The sequence below is a fragment of the Argiope bruennichi genome, chromosome 10 (genome assembly GCF_947563725.1).
Source record: "Argiope bruennichi chromosome 10, qqArgBrue1.1, whole genome shotgun sequence".
Lineage (NCBI taxonomy): Eukaryota > Metazoa > Arthropoda > Arachnida > Araneae > Araneidae > Argiope > Argiope bruennichi.
In genome coordinates this window covers 18,236,067-18,250,898 of record NC_079160.1, presented here as the reverse complement: position 1 = coordinate 18,250,898, position 14,832 = coordinate 18,236,067, and the positions used below count along the sequence as shown (strand labels likewise).

Sequence of the window (14,832 nt, the reverse complement as noted above, 5' to 3'; positions counted from 1 at the left end):
CCCTTTTTTTATTTTTAATTTAAAATTCGACAGAAACCTACAATTTCGGTGTCAAAATGGTGTCGATTCGGTGTCATAATGGCGCCAATTCGGTGTCAAATTTAAGTATTTTATTACTCTTAAATTATCGCATTCACGCATATCTGAATAGATAGACTGATGGACCAAACTGAGGTATTTTATGCTCATTTTGATCAACGCTGTAATTTTAGTGATAAAATTGTACGTAAAATATCAAGGATTTAGCTTAATGCTTTTTGCGTTATCGCATTCATATGCATGCAAACGGACAACTACAACTGTAGTCGTAAAATCACATTCCAAATTTCATATATTTATTTCAGTCATTACGTTTTCCAGTTATTGCATTTGCTGGTTGTGAAAATTCATACTGGAAGACGGTGAATCCCTTAACAGATCTGATTCTAAATGCGTATCTACATTTTAGATATTAAAGATGTGTACAAAATTTTATCTGAATAGTTTTCTTCCTTTTCTACTCAACTTATATTCTGATAGCTTTACAGACATATTTTTGAATGAATTTAATTCAAAATTTAATAGAATTCTACAAATCTAGAATAGAGACCCTATATCATATTTCATCCATCTAGCTCAAAGCGTTTTTCAGGTTTGTATACTGTATACATCACAAGACTGCATCTTGAAATTCTTTCGAATTTTTATTTTTACTCGTAGATCTACCCAAAAGAAATATATATCTAGAATTAATCTGCGTTTTCTATATAAATATATGAATGAATGTGAGTAATGTATTATTAATTGAAAAAAAAACATGGGCGAAACCTGCAATCTTGTGGCAAAATCGTAACACAATCTAGAGCTAATAGCAAACAAAAGAAAGAAAAAGAAAAAAGAAAGAAGCAAAACAAAACTCCATTCTCCTTAAGTGGAGCAAATTTCTTGAAATATATTCCAAACACTGAAAGTGAATGCAAGAATACCTTTTCTGCATGCAAGAAAATCGATTTCACGGAATTCTCATGCTCAAGAGGAATGCTATTCAAAACACTGAATTATGATTAATGTCTGCGTTAGGTTGGATTCTCATTAGAAATTCGCTGTTCTTGAAAAGCTGTACAAGGAGAGAATAATTAATGGCGGTTTATTTAGAAGCCTTTGTAGATGTCTTGGGTTTTTGTGCGAACTTTGCGACCGCAAAACTGAAATATAAGTTCGTGGTATCAGAGTTTCCTTCTCCAGAATAAAAGAAACTGAGGTATTCTAGATTAATAATTGATGCATTTGATAAAGTAGAATGCATTGATTATAATAACAAGAAAGAAGAAGTTTAAAGAGATTTAAAATAAGATAGCTAACTTTTTTATTAGCATTTAAAATAGAACAGACTCAACCTGCGCTGCCTATATACAAAAAAAAAGCAAAATCATATCAAATTCACGTTTTTTATATGATAGAAAAATTTACATAAATATAAGAATACACTAAAGCAAATTTACAAAAATATTCCTACTTGCGAACATGACAGGAAACCTATCGAAAATTAGTAAAAAATTTAGCAGCTATCTTGCTGCAACTCAGCATAACATAGAGCTAGATGTATGGTTTGTGGACAATTTTAAAATCAAAAATTCTAACCAGCCGAATCGCTGAAGTTATTTGATATGTATTAATTTTGACTCTGTGCATTAGGGGAGGACAGCCTTTGCTACTAAAAATCCCAAATTTTCCATTTCAATAATAATAATAATAACCAACCGAAATAAACAAATTTTTGGAATTTAATCAAGAGAGCTTAACAAAAGGTAAATATTAATAAATACATTTTATTTAATAGTAATTTTAAACGTACTAACACTCTATGATTTTGTTAAATTATTAGTCACCGTTGCTGTTGTTTCTTATGGCACTTGCCACGGACAAGCCCGCTGATCGGAGACAGCCGATTTAAGCGTAAGGGGGAGCGCCTCTTGTTTTTATCGTAGAGCCATCTAGGGCCAAGAGTACGACTTGACTACAAACAAGTCATAACCCTTTTTACGGGGCGGACTTCATTCACTCATCCTCAGATCTTCATTTAGGCCTGAATCAGAGAACGATCACCCCTTATCCAGTACCCCCAGTGGTATTACTCTCGACATGGAGGACTTTGTAACCACGACAGAGTTATACGCGCGTCAGCCACCAAGCACGCGGGGAATCTTCGGTCCGGGGTTCGAGCTCACAATCTAAGGGACGCGAATCCAACGCTCTACCAACCAGGCTATAACGGCCTATTTTTCGCTCTTAAACCACCAATTAACAAAGTCTTTTTGGTAAATTACAGCCGAAACTACCCAAATTATCTTCAATTTGTAAGAAAATATTGTCACCGTTGTGAATAAGGTCGGCATAAGAATCAAGGTATTTAACTTAAGCAAAAGATAGTAAGAACAATGTAGAGAAGGTGAAATTTTGCTGTTCAAATGATAGATATGATTACGGCTTGATTAGTAAAAATTTTATTAACCATTTATAAAAATGTCACAATAAGATCTCTTAATTATGTTAAAATCAAATGATAAGTTCAGGCAGCCATAGTTTTGCTTGTGGAAAACTCACTAAACAAAAAATCGTGATGAAAGCAAAATGTGGGATATCTCATTTGTCAAACTGACTTTGTAACATCTAGGTAGCACTTGAGGAATGAACTTGACAATATTCCAATGTACAGAGAAAAGTTACTATCTTAACAAGCTGCCAAAGAACTTCATTACCCATTTATGTTTTGAGTATAGTAAAATCTCTGAACAGCCAGCCAAACCTCAGCTAACAATCCGCTCTTAAACCACACACTAATGTGGTGAAAGCTTATAAGCCAGTTAAATGCTACGCTGCACGAACAATTGTTTTTGTATCGTGGTCATGTTACTGGGTTGCGAATCACAAGGTGCCAAGTTCTATCCCCGCTCATCCCAATACTCCAAATTGGTGACCTCGGACGATGAACCTTCAACTTTCGTACAGCTATTGTGGCGCCATCTATCCAGAACCGAAGTCATCAGACTCACTTGATGCAGCAACCACTCACCCACTCACGCGCTCGCCATAATGCTTGGCGCTATTCAAATAGGTACAGGCGCATTAGACTCAGCAGCTAATAAATACATCACCACTCAACAGCCATATCGTTCGTTTCCCCTCTGACTCACTGGAGGGTGAGTCTGTGGTGAATAGCATATAAGCCAGTTAACAACTACGCTATGCGAGCATATGCTTTTGTATCCTGGTCATGTTACTGGACTGTGAACCACAAGGTACCAGGTTCTATCCTCGCGCATCACAAACCCCTAAACTAAAAATGCGTGCTTTCCAAATTTGCAAGCAGTTCTTGAATAATGCATGTTAACAGCAACTATAGGCTAAAATCATAACTTACATCCTCCGATTTATTTTCCTCAGAATTCACTTTTCGTTCGAAATAGAGGGTGATTCAGCTAATCAACCCAACCTTAGCGAACAACCCTTTGGTAAAACATATATTAGCAATGTCCACTTTCGTTTTCAGCAATTCTTCAATAATACCTATTAAAAGCACACTTAGAGGCCTAAATCATAACCTGCTTCCCCCTATTCGTGTTCCTCGGCATTGATTTGTAATTTGGAAATAGAGGGAAACCTCAATCTCAGCGAACAACTCATTGCTAAAGCCTGCTTTAAAGCGCGCGCTCAAGTAATTTTGAATAAGGAAGATTAAGAATATAGTCAGAGGATGGAATCTACAACCTATTTCCTCCGATTCGTGTTCTTCAGCGATACCATGACGGACAGAGCTTGAATCTACTATTTTTATGTCCTTGACAACAGATTAAAAAAGTAATTAAGAATAGAATAAACGGAGGAAGCTTTAATATTTTGCTTTTCTATTTCTCGTAAATGTTTAAAAATACAAATTTGAGTCACAAATTCCCTATTTAGTTTGATTAACATTCATTTAGAAAATATTTGTGGATAATTTGGAGATGAATTTTTTTTATACAAATGAAACTATTTAACTTATTAACCAACTAAACTTTTATCACGATTACTTATAGAGAATTTCATCAACATTTCGTTCCGCAAGGCTTCATAAGTTTGTTGCCTAATTTTTCTACAAACAATTGAGGGTTAAGTATTACAATTTTATCGATATCTTTTCTTTGTCTTACTGTTAGTTAAACAGTAGCCATCGACTTAAAATGATGGATCGAATAATCTTAGCTAGTTTGATATATGTATTTTGTGAATACTTTATTAGGAAATTTAATGCAGCAATCATTCATCGAAAAAGCTCTTTTAGCGTTCCATTTTGTATATATATTAATGATTACATCTTAATTCAAAGTATATATTTTATTTTTATAGAAATGAAGGAGTATTTCGGAATTTTAATATAATAAAAGTGAGAAGTCTCGTTGAAATATTGTTTTATATTGCTAAATAAAGGTGCTATTCCCCGCATTAAAGTATGGACTTTAGACAAATCCGTGAGCACTAGGAGTTCTCAGATTTTTAATTTTAGAGTCCCTTGCATAACATATGTGCTATATAGTACAGTAAGAAGACCAACCATACATTTTGAAGGATTTTTTTTCCATCGCTGAAAATCAAACACTGTAGGTAAACTACAATTGTAACAACAAGATTATGTACCAAATTTCATCTATCAAGGTCGTGTAATTGAATATCACATTTACATACATGTGAAGAAAAGAGAAGCAAATGATCCATTTTTTGACATTTGATTCAAAATTGCATACAGATTGATATCTATATCAAATTTTATTATTTAAGTTTTATAGTTAGTGTGTTCCCCTGTTTACAGATATTCAGACAAATTTTTATGTGAACTGGTGTAATTCTAAATGTGGTGGAAAGATCACATACTGAATTTCATCTATCTAGCTCATAGCTTTCATGAATTATTGTGTTCACAGATATAATTTAAAATGCTTTCTTGTTGCATGTTTTGTGTACGGAAAAATTAGCCGGCGTCCGGGCGTAGGGGTAGGGCGTCTTCCCCGTGATCTGGGCGTCTCGGGTTCGAGTCCCGGTTTGGGCCTGGTTGTTCTCCTACTCCTGTGTTTTATCTATGAGGTGTATGAATGTGCCCTCCTGTAAAAAGGGACTGTGCAAGCGAATGAGTAATGCGTGAGTAGTCAAGTCGTACTCTTGGCTCTAGTTGGCTCTACAATAAAAACAAAAGGCGCTCCCCCTGAGGCTTAGATCGGCTGTCTTCGAACAGTGGGCTTGTCCGTGGCAAGTGCCATAAGTAACAACAACAACAACAGAAAAAATGAAGAAAAATAAAGCAACAGTAAATTAATGTTTTTTCCTCATAATTGTCTCCGCTTCTTTTCCACTTCAGAGTATATCTTTTCACGATATTTCATTTGGAAACTGTACCGAGGTGAATATCAGCAACAGTGTATTTGACAGGAGACTTAGTTTCTTTAAAAGTGATAATAATTACCCCTAAGATAAATACTTCCATATATGGAAATATGCCAGTTTTCAAACATGACTTGCAAATATTCTAAAATTCATGCTTTCCATAAGAGCAGTAAAATATGAATGATGTAATGATTCTTATTTTATAATCTGCTTCTAAAGTTAGTAATTGGGCATTGAAATATTGTGGTTTGTAATTGATAATTACGCTTAAATAGAAATTTTCAAAATAAATATGCAATCTTTTTTGAAAATTTTGTTACACACTGTTAAGTTGGCTCAACCACAACGATACTCCTTGCGGGCTACGAGTTTGATACCCTTTTCTATATTAACATGAATTAATTTGTGCTTATGATGATGCTTATTTACTTGTTATTAATTAATTGTATTATGAATATTCTAAGGATCTATGTGTTTCTGGGACACTCTGAACAATGAAGAAGTTCGACAATTGCCGTGCAATTTACAGAAGATTCTACCATTTCTTTTGGAAGTTTCGGATAATGATTATTCAAGATGTGTATGCAGTTTTTTTTTTCTTTAATTACAATCAGTCATCCCATTACCATAGAAGTATACCGCATAAATAGGTAATATTTTGACTGGCTGTTATGCTCATTAACTATCCAAATTTTTGCATAAGAAAACAACGGGGAAACAAAAGTTTAAAGAATTTTCAAACTGTTGGTAAAAGGCTAGAAATCTGCTATGTATGCATTTCTGCGATATAACAGAAACTGGTTCGACAAATATCTAGAAGGATTTATAAAAGTTTCTACCACTTATTTTAGAAGTCTCTAAACAACCACTCTTGTTTTTTCTGTCATCGAAAGATACCATCACCGGAAAAAGAGTAGGGACAAAAGAAGACACCAGCAATAACAACAACAAAAAATGAAGCACAGAGGAGTTTCAATTAAACTCGAAACACCGACAGCCTTTCCTCGGATGGCATTCCCGCTGCATCTTTTTCACGCTTGGAAAAAGAAAGAGAGTCGCGTGATCAGAGCCCGGTTCATATTTCATCGACAGAACGCGGGCATGCGCCTTGCATCCATCCGGCATTTCCTTTACCAGTGGTGCAGTCCGTATCGATCGCCAGTGGGGGTCGGGCCGCCTTAGCCAGCTCGCCGACAGAGCCTTTCTACACGCCACTTCGGACGGCGGAATGCGGTACGACCTCCCCCATTGATCGTCGGTGCGTGGATCTGTGCTTTGAGAAGCTATCACGAGGATGCTCCTCGAATTCGAGAATCTATCCCGTGCGCAGGTGCTTCTGCTTCAAGTTCACCCGGTGGTTGACACTGGGGAATCCTCTGACCGATGAGGGTATGTGGGAGGACTAGTGAGATGAAAACTTCCAGTTTGCTCGCCTGTGTTTGACGCCACTCCGGCCTAGAAATCTAAAAATTTTGTGTTTTTTTCCCGACTGAAATGTGTTCTTAACTTTTTTTTGAGGTGTAGAATTGAAAATTGACTTCTTGATAGGATTTATTCCCAATATAAATATTTCGATTTTCACTGCAATAATTGAGTGTTTGTTTTCTGTTCATCTAAATGTGTATTGATATCAGTGATTTCGACTAAGTGGATAAAAGTTATCTGTTTCTTCACAATTCATTTAAAAATAAAATCAGATTTTTTTAAATAAAAAAGTAGCATTCATTTGCTTCGTGAACATAATTCCTTTGGAACTTGCTCTTAGTTGCTTAAAAAGTTGGCCAATTTGAACTCTAAAACATATCTCATTAAAGATGCCTATGTAGTCTTGGTCTCTTTCTCCAATAGCTAGTTTTTCAGCCACGCCTCTAAAGCGTGGCTCATCTGCCTCTAAAATACTTATCTTATTTACATCTATAAATCATAGGAACTTTTAAAACTCTCTTCCCCAATGGTGTGATACTTTATTTTTCATTGAGAAATAAAATCGCATCGATATATTCATTAATATATATATATGAAGATCTAACTTTATAATATAACACGTCAGTACAAAAGTAGAATATCTGTTTCCAGAAGATGTCAGCCTAATTGCTGGCCATCAGAATCAATTTTGTGCAGCATTACCAGCATCAAAGTACAACATGCGGACTTGGCAAAACTTAGCAAGGTGGTCAAAAAATACTCGGTGAGGCAAAAAACTCAGCTCTGTTGCTTTTAACAACCGCCCGAAGGCATGATGGCAGAAGTGAGCTTTACAAAGCGGGCAGCGGCCGAGCTGAGTCGGCGTTTCAATGGGCTAACTGTCCGGAGTCGTGGATCGTCGGCGTCCTCCACCCCTCCTTCCAATCCGTCCACCCCCCAACCTCAGTCCAAGGGGGTTGGCCAACTGACCAGCTGGATGGTGGAAGGGGTAAAAAAGCAACAACCGAAAGGAAACAAGTTGGCCGAGCTTCTGGCCGGTCGACCGCAAACTGCGGATGCCTTGTGGATGGACCCTGCCTTTCTGGTCAACTTTTTCTGGTACTTTTCGCCGCTGGAGAGAACGACGCTCCCTCAGGTGTGTAGAACGTGGAAAGACATCCTTTACCAACCTGTGTTCTGGAAACAAATCATGCCCGTGCTTCACTGTAGGGAACTTAGGGTCACTTCAGGGGACCTGTCATCGACTTCGGAATTGAGGAAAAGGGTGAGTAGAATATGTTCTTTGCTATCAATATGAAATAGAAATTTTTTTCATCAAATATGCTCTTTACTTAGGTTTGTATATAAATAAAATAGTATTCATGCATTCATTTAATAATGTATTCAAATTTAAAAGGAAATTTCAAAAGATAAGAGAATGTATTTGAGTGTATATAGCTAAGTGAAAAATGAGCGTAATTTTTTCTCAAAACATAAATAGTTTGAAATGATATTCTTCTGAAATCACATCGGAATGTTCTTCTTGTAGAGATTTGGATATAAGTATCATTAAATCATGCAATTTTTATTTATCTAATAATTAGACACCTGATTAGTTGTGTGTAAATTGTTGCTAAAACTTCCACTTATTTTAAGTAATTTGCCCTTAAACGCTCCGTTAACAATATCCAATACTTCAAATTCCATTAATATGCAATATGTTTCATGTGTTTTTCCTAATTTGTGTAATAACTCAAAGGATTATTCAATAAAATGTCCAATTACAATACATTAAAGAGTAGCAGTTTTTAAAAATAAGCTTACTTTAAAATATTTTCATCATTGCTTACTTGTGAATTTAAACTTGAATTGTAAGAACAGAAAATTTTAAAGCGGATGATAAAAAGATATTTTAAATAGGAGCTTTCTCATTATGAAAAAATATATATATAAGCCTTGGCTTCATATCTTCAACGAAAAAAATGTCCATGATGAAATGTTAGTATGAAAGAGCGAAAACGGTTTTAGGTTCCATTTAACAGTGAAATATGGTATTGTAAAATACGTTTAAAATATTTTTAACAATGTATGAAAAGTATATTATTAAAATAACTGTACTGAAATTAAATAAGTATCTTTGGAAAGGTCATTTTTGAATTTTAAGATATGTAAAAATTATTATTATAATACTATGGGAAGTTATCATGAGAAAAACATCAAAATTTGACTTAATTTTCAATTAATTAAAATTTAAATTAGAAAAATAATAATTTCGGGGCAAATTTCCACCTTCAAAAGTATATTTGAAAGTTGGGACAAATTTGGTAACTTTTAGTAACTTCTGTTTGGTCAGTTCTGTAGAAAACCACACATTTTTCTCCGTTTGACTGTTATGATTCAAAAGAAAAGTATAATAGACAAGCAGAATTTTTTTTCCAAGTTTCTCTTCAAAATATTGAATTACTGCAACCATGAATTGCAAATGATGTACTGAAAGCAGATCAAAATGTTTCTAAGTCTTTATAATACTCAATGTGTACTTTATTTTAGAGGAACATGGAAGATTTCTCAGTCCCATTAGTGCACATATTTTTTTTTCCAACCTTTGCAAAATAAAATAAACTTTATAATAAGAAAATCCAGCTATGTCTTCAGCGCAAAGCGGAGTTAAAATCCTGCCTCTTTGGTCTGTATCATTATTGAACTTGCAAGTCCCAAATTCTGTTTAGTCGTCAAGAAACTCAGACAGTTTCTTTTTAAATTGACTGATTTACTGGCTTGCGAATGAAGTTAAGAATGAATTAAAATTAGTCACAGAATCAAACTTCACAACATACTTTTTTTTAATTTACAGCCCGTCTCTCCGTTACCACAGAACTAAGCAGCATAAACATTAATTATTGTGATTGGCTGTTATGTTCATTAACTATCCCACTTTTGCATATGAAAACAATGGCCAAGTAAAATTCAAAGAATCTTCAGACTGTTATTAAAAGGCTAGAAATCTGTTCCATCATTTTTTAATATTTTTAAATTTCCAGAATATTGTAATATTGCATTAAAATTACTTTTCATTATCAGTCTTCCTCTAATTTCTTTGAGTGTTTATGAAGGGCTGAACTGAGCCTATTTCCCCACATATACATGTGTTGTCTTGCATCCTTCAGAACCTGTAGAAATATTCAGGAAATTTTCCACGTTCCGATATAATTTGTACTATCATCAGGTAAAATATTTTTTAAAAATAACTTTTGGTTTCGGTATGAATATTATACGTCCTTTGCACATTATTATCCATATTATCCATGTATCCACCCACTACATAGTCATCCGTCTTCTAATTTCATTCTTTAACATTTGGAATGATTTTGTGACTGCAATATATATTTGGTACTTCAATACTTACTCACTTTTTTAATTCTGGATTATAAAAAAGTCAATGAGATAAAGTCTGTCATTTTATGCATGCATTTTTTTCTGTTACAATTTTGGACACTCTATCAATATGCATGAAATTTTCCATTACAACTTTCGTCAGTTCATCTGTGACAATCAGATCCGAGATATTTCTAACAGGATAACATCCCGTCTAAATGACCTCATCTTTTAATTAATAGACGATTTCAGTAAAATTAATTAAATACAAAATAAATAAGAAAAATGTTAAAGAAATAAAGTTGTTCTATACAAGAGTTTAGGTGAAATAGAGGAATCTCTCACAAGAATACTTTGGTTATAACGTTTTCTGCTAGTCATTCAACAAATTCTATCAGCTAACACTGAAAAACTTCAGAGTCTCGCATTTACAACAGATAAAATATCAAAAATATCTTGTACAGAATCGAATGCAAAGTCAATTGCGATCGAATCTGCATGGTAAAATAAATTGGAAAAAAGAATCTCGTAGTTAATCGCTAGCATTGAATGATTTCAAAAGAATCAATCAAGAGATCGTAGTAAATCTATTCGGTGTAAATTTTGCACTCATTTTCCGTCTAGGAATTTATCATTTTATTGGTATCATTTTCCGTTTGATGAAGACGCATGTAAGTACTTTCCACAATTTGTGATTCAGCGAAAGCCTGTTAATGGAAGCGATGGCTGATACAGTCAGAAAAACTCAATCGCTTATTTGTACAGATTTTAAGTCTAGTATTCGGTGCGGAGTGTGCGCTTCAATTTTTTCTATTAATTGCTATGGAGAGTACAATCGTACACCTTTGTGGTTTCATGTAGCAAATTATTCATCTATAAAAACATTTGGTGTTAAACACGTAATACTCGATTTAGTTTTTGTTCGATTATTCAACAGGAAATTCGTTACAACAAATGTATCTCGTACTATTTTTAGGTGCTATTTCCTAGAAAAAGTCAATCTTGAGAATTGTTTGTTATATAATTCTAGCTTTAGAGACATTGAATTATATTAGAAAAAAGAACTCGATTAGAAATAGTATCTCATAAAGTAAAGTAAATCGTAGAATGAGAGCAAATATGGATCACTTTGAAATTTTCTCGGATTATTATCAAAAAGAAAATGAATCCATATTACGTTGTTCAACTCATCATGATAAATCAATACATTATCAGATATCTAAAATATTTCCGTTTGAAATGTCTCAAAGAACCATTTCAAAAGAACATGATAAATGAAATTGTCTTGAAGGTTAAAATCAGATGTGTGAAAAGGGCTTTAAACAAAAATATCTATCACAATGTTTTTTTAAAGCTTCATTTTGGATCCCATAATGTGCCTAGCCTTTAATTCGTACCTGCTAGTAGCGGTTCGTCAGCTCAAAAATTAACAGTATTGAAAAAAAATTCAAGGCATTGGGATTTTTTTATTTTCTCGTATACGTAGTATAGAGAAAGTATAGTAATCGTCAAAAAATTCGAATCCGAAATTTTGATGAACCTGTGGTGAAAACTTATAAGCCAGTTAACAACTACACTACCCGAGCAATTGCTTTTGTATCGTGGTCATGTTACTGGGCTGCGAATCACAAGGTTCGAGGTTCTATCCACGCTCATCCCAATTCGCCACAAACCTCTACCTTTTAGACCTCCCTGAGTTCGAAAAACACATTTTTGAAAAATGCCCATCTGTCTGTCTGTGCAAAGATAACTAAAAAATGTTTTAAGCTAGACGGTTGAAATTTAGTATACGGTCTTTACACCAAATTTGCAGATTTCTATCGAATTTTGTGTAAAATCTGTTCAGAGGAAATCCGGCTGTTCGAACATAGGTTAACACGGTAAACATGTACCGAAAAGTAAAAGTGTAAACATGTACCGAAAAAGACATGTACCGTTTAACTTTAACATCCATAGTGTAGGCACCCAACAAATTTTGATACAAATCCAACTATGGGTTGACTTTCAGTCTGCTTGTACTTTCAGAAACATGTAAACACAATGATTCAAAAGCTCAATGACTTAAAAATATTGAATTTCATATAAGAGTTTATGACTACAAGTACAGTTTTGTGTAAAATTTTGCCTTCAATTGGTTGAGAAAAACGTGTCTAAAACACAAATTTGATTTTGCAATACTATTAACGCATGCCAGGGAATTATCGCCAAAAAACTCGCCAAGAATCAAACGATAGGTTCAACATAAGTGCTACCTTCAACCAAAAATTAATTCTGTCAAATTTCATAATTGCGCTCCAATGTCATTTAAGGCGTTCTCTGTCATGAAAATTTATTAGAGAGTATGCGAGAAAGTTTTAGGGAGACAACTCCTGCTGTTTTTTTTAAATTACTTTATCCTTAAGTAGCATAATTTTTAATTTTAAAGCCACATCTGAAATTTGTTGTGTTTCAAACGTAATAATGATATAAATTTCTTGCAATTTTATCAAAAGAAATTTATGTGAACGTTAAGGCGCTAATTCAACAGATATAATCATCGGAGCTTCCCTCCAACACACACCTCCATTTCCGCCCTGTCAGCTCACTAATACACGCCTAAAAGTGAATATAAAATAAGGTGCAATGATTCATTTGTGATAGTCATCTTCTTTAAAAGTAATAATTGATAATTAACGATCCCTCATAAAAATTTCCACCTGAAGAATATTTTAGAAGAGTGATCTTTAAAAATAAAATAAACTGAATATTCAATAAACTAGATGGGTTTTCGAGTTAAAATAAGTGGAAGTAGAAATTCTTAAACAACATCGGTAAAAAAATTCTTAAATACAATAGCATGGGTAAACAAAACAAAATTCTTAAATACGATAACATGAGTAAACAAAATTCTTAACTATAATAACATGAGTAAACCAAATTCTTAACTACAATAACATGAGTAAACACAATTCTTAAATACAATAATGTGAGTAAACACAATTCTTAAATACAATAATATGAATAAACAAAATTCTTAAATACAATAACATAAGTAAAAATTCTTAAATACAATAACATAAGTAAAAATTCTTAAATAACAATAACATAAGTAAAAATTCTTAAATACAATAACATGGGTAAACAAAATTCTTAAACACAACAAGGAAAGAACACTGGAAGTTAAAGAGAAAGAGAGAGAGAGAGAGAGAATGAGTGAGAGAGAGAGAGAGAGAGAGAGAGTGAGAGAGAAAGAGTGAGTGAGAGAAAGAGAGAGAGAGATCATTGTTATCGCTGCCGATCTGTCCGATTTTGAAGCTTTAGTTTCTTTAAATTCAACTGGAGAGAAGGCTGTGTTGATTATCATATTTCACTAAACTGCATGATATGCAAATTTTTCAAGTAATGTCGATATAATTATATTATAAGACAGATAATTGCATATGCTAGTTATTATATTTCGAATAAAACTCTATATTTTCCAATAAATGTTTCTGTTTAAATTTTTAGTAGGTCACTTTACATTTTGAAATAAACATATTCCTGCAACTTTTGCAGTATAAACTGTAAAAAGTGCCAAGAGTGAAAATTTATATGCATATAGATGAACATTTTATTAATTACTTTATACCGCTGGAAAGTTTGATTATATAATATTAAATTTTATAAATGTTATATAATTAAATATCCACAAAAATCTTATTTTCATACAATTGTCCATTTTATATAATGTAACTTTATAATATATGTCTTTGAAAGGTTGAAATATATATCTCAGGGAATATTTAAAGAAAAAACTCTGTCTATCTGAAAAATATCAAATCGTAATTTTTCCTCCTTTACTGGAAACATGATTCACCTCTGTTGTAATACTTCAATAAAAATGAATCACACTATTTCATTTTATTATTATCATATGCTTTAAATGCACCGCTTAAATTGCTTTTTTATTTTTATATGCCTAAATCTTCAACTGCTGGGTGATAGTAATATAATAGGCTTCATAATATAATACGCGATAATAAAAAAATTTCTAGCCAATTTACGTCACCCTTTCATTTTATGTTCGGAGTAAAGTGCAAAACATGACTCTCGCCTTGGCTTTTCCTTAGTTCCTGGTTAGATCGGATATAAAATTCAGTGAAAAACACCTTCAAAAAAAATTTATACACCATTTAATAAATCATAATTCACCATGTCTCTATTTCTCAGTTTGATAAATGATTTTTTTCCCTCCTCGATTTAAGACTTATGTACTTTATGACGCGTTATGATCTCAAAAATTAATTTCAAATTTCAACATAAAATGTTATTTTATGTTAGGTTTTCATTTTTAGTAGACACAGTAAAGCATATATCATGTATTTTTTTACCTTAATTTCAAATTTCACAATAGAATGTTATTTCAGGTTAGGTTTTTGTTTTCTGTACTCACAGTAAAGTACTTATTATAATTTTTTTTTTACATTATGTGATATAATATCACGCACAAGAATTGAATTTTTATATTCTAAACACAATTTGTTATAACCAGTTTGAAAAAGTTTTTTGAAGATTTAAATCCACTTTATACCAGTTTGATTTACGAACTAACAGTTACAGTGAGACTCTGTCAAAGAGAATCTGTATAAAAGGCTTTCTTCATAAAATTTATTATAATATAATGTTTTTATGTATAATTTA

At 33.0% G+C, this 14,832-nt stretch overlaps 1 protein-coding gene across 1 annotated transcript in view; it reads left to right on the top strand.

The window, feature by feature from the left end:
* The first annotated feature begins 6,568 nt into the window (after window positions 1–6,568).
* Window positions 6,569–14,832, top strand: part of LOC129989222 (F-box/LRR-repeat protein 16-like) — a 117,310-nt gene continuing 109,046 nt past the window's right edge. The window contains exon 1 of the mRNA XM_056097600.1: window positions 6,569–8,083. Within this exon, the coding sequence (XP_055953575.1) occupies window positions 7,631–8,083 (453 nt within the window). The 5' untranslated portion in view covers window positions 6,569–7,630. The remainder of the gene's footprint in view (window positions 8,084–14,832) is intronic.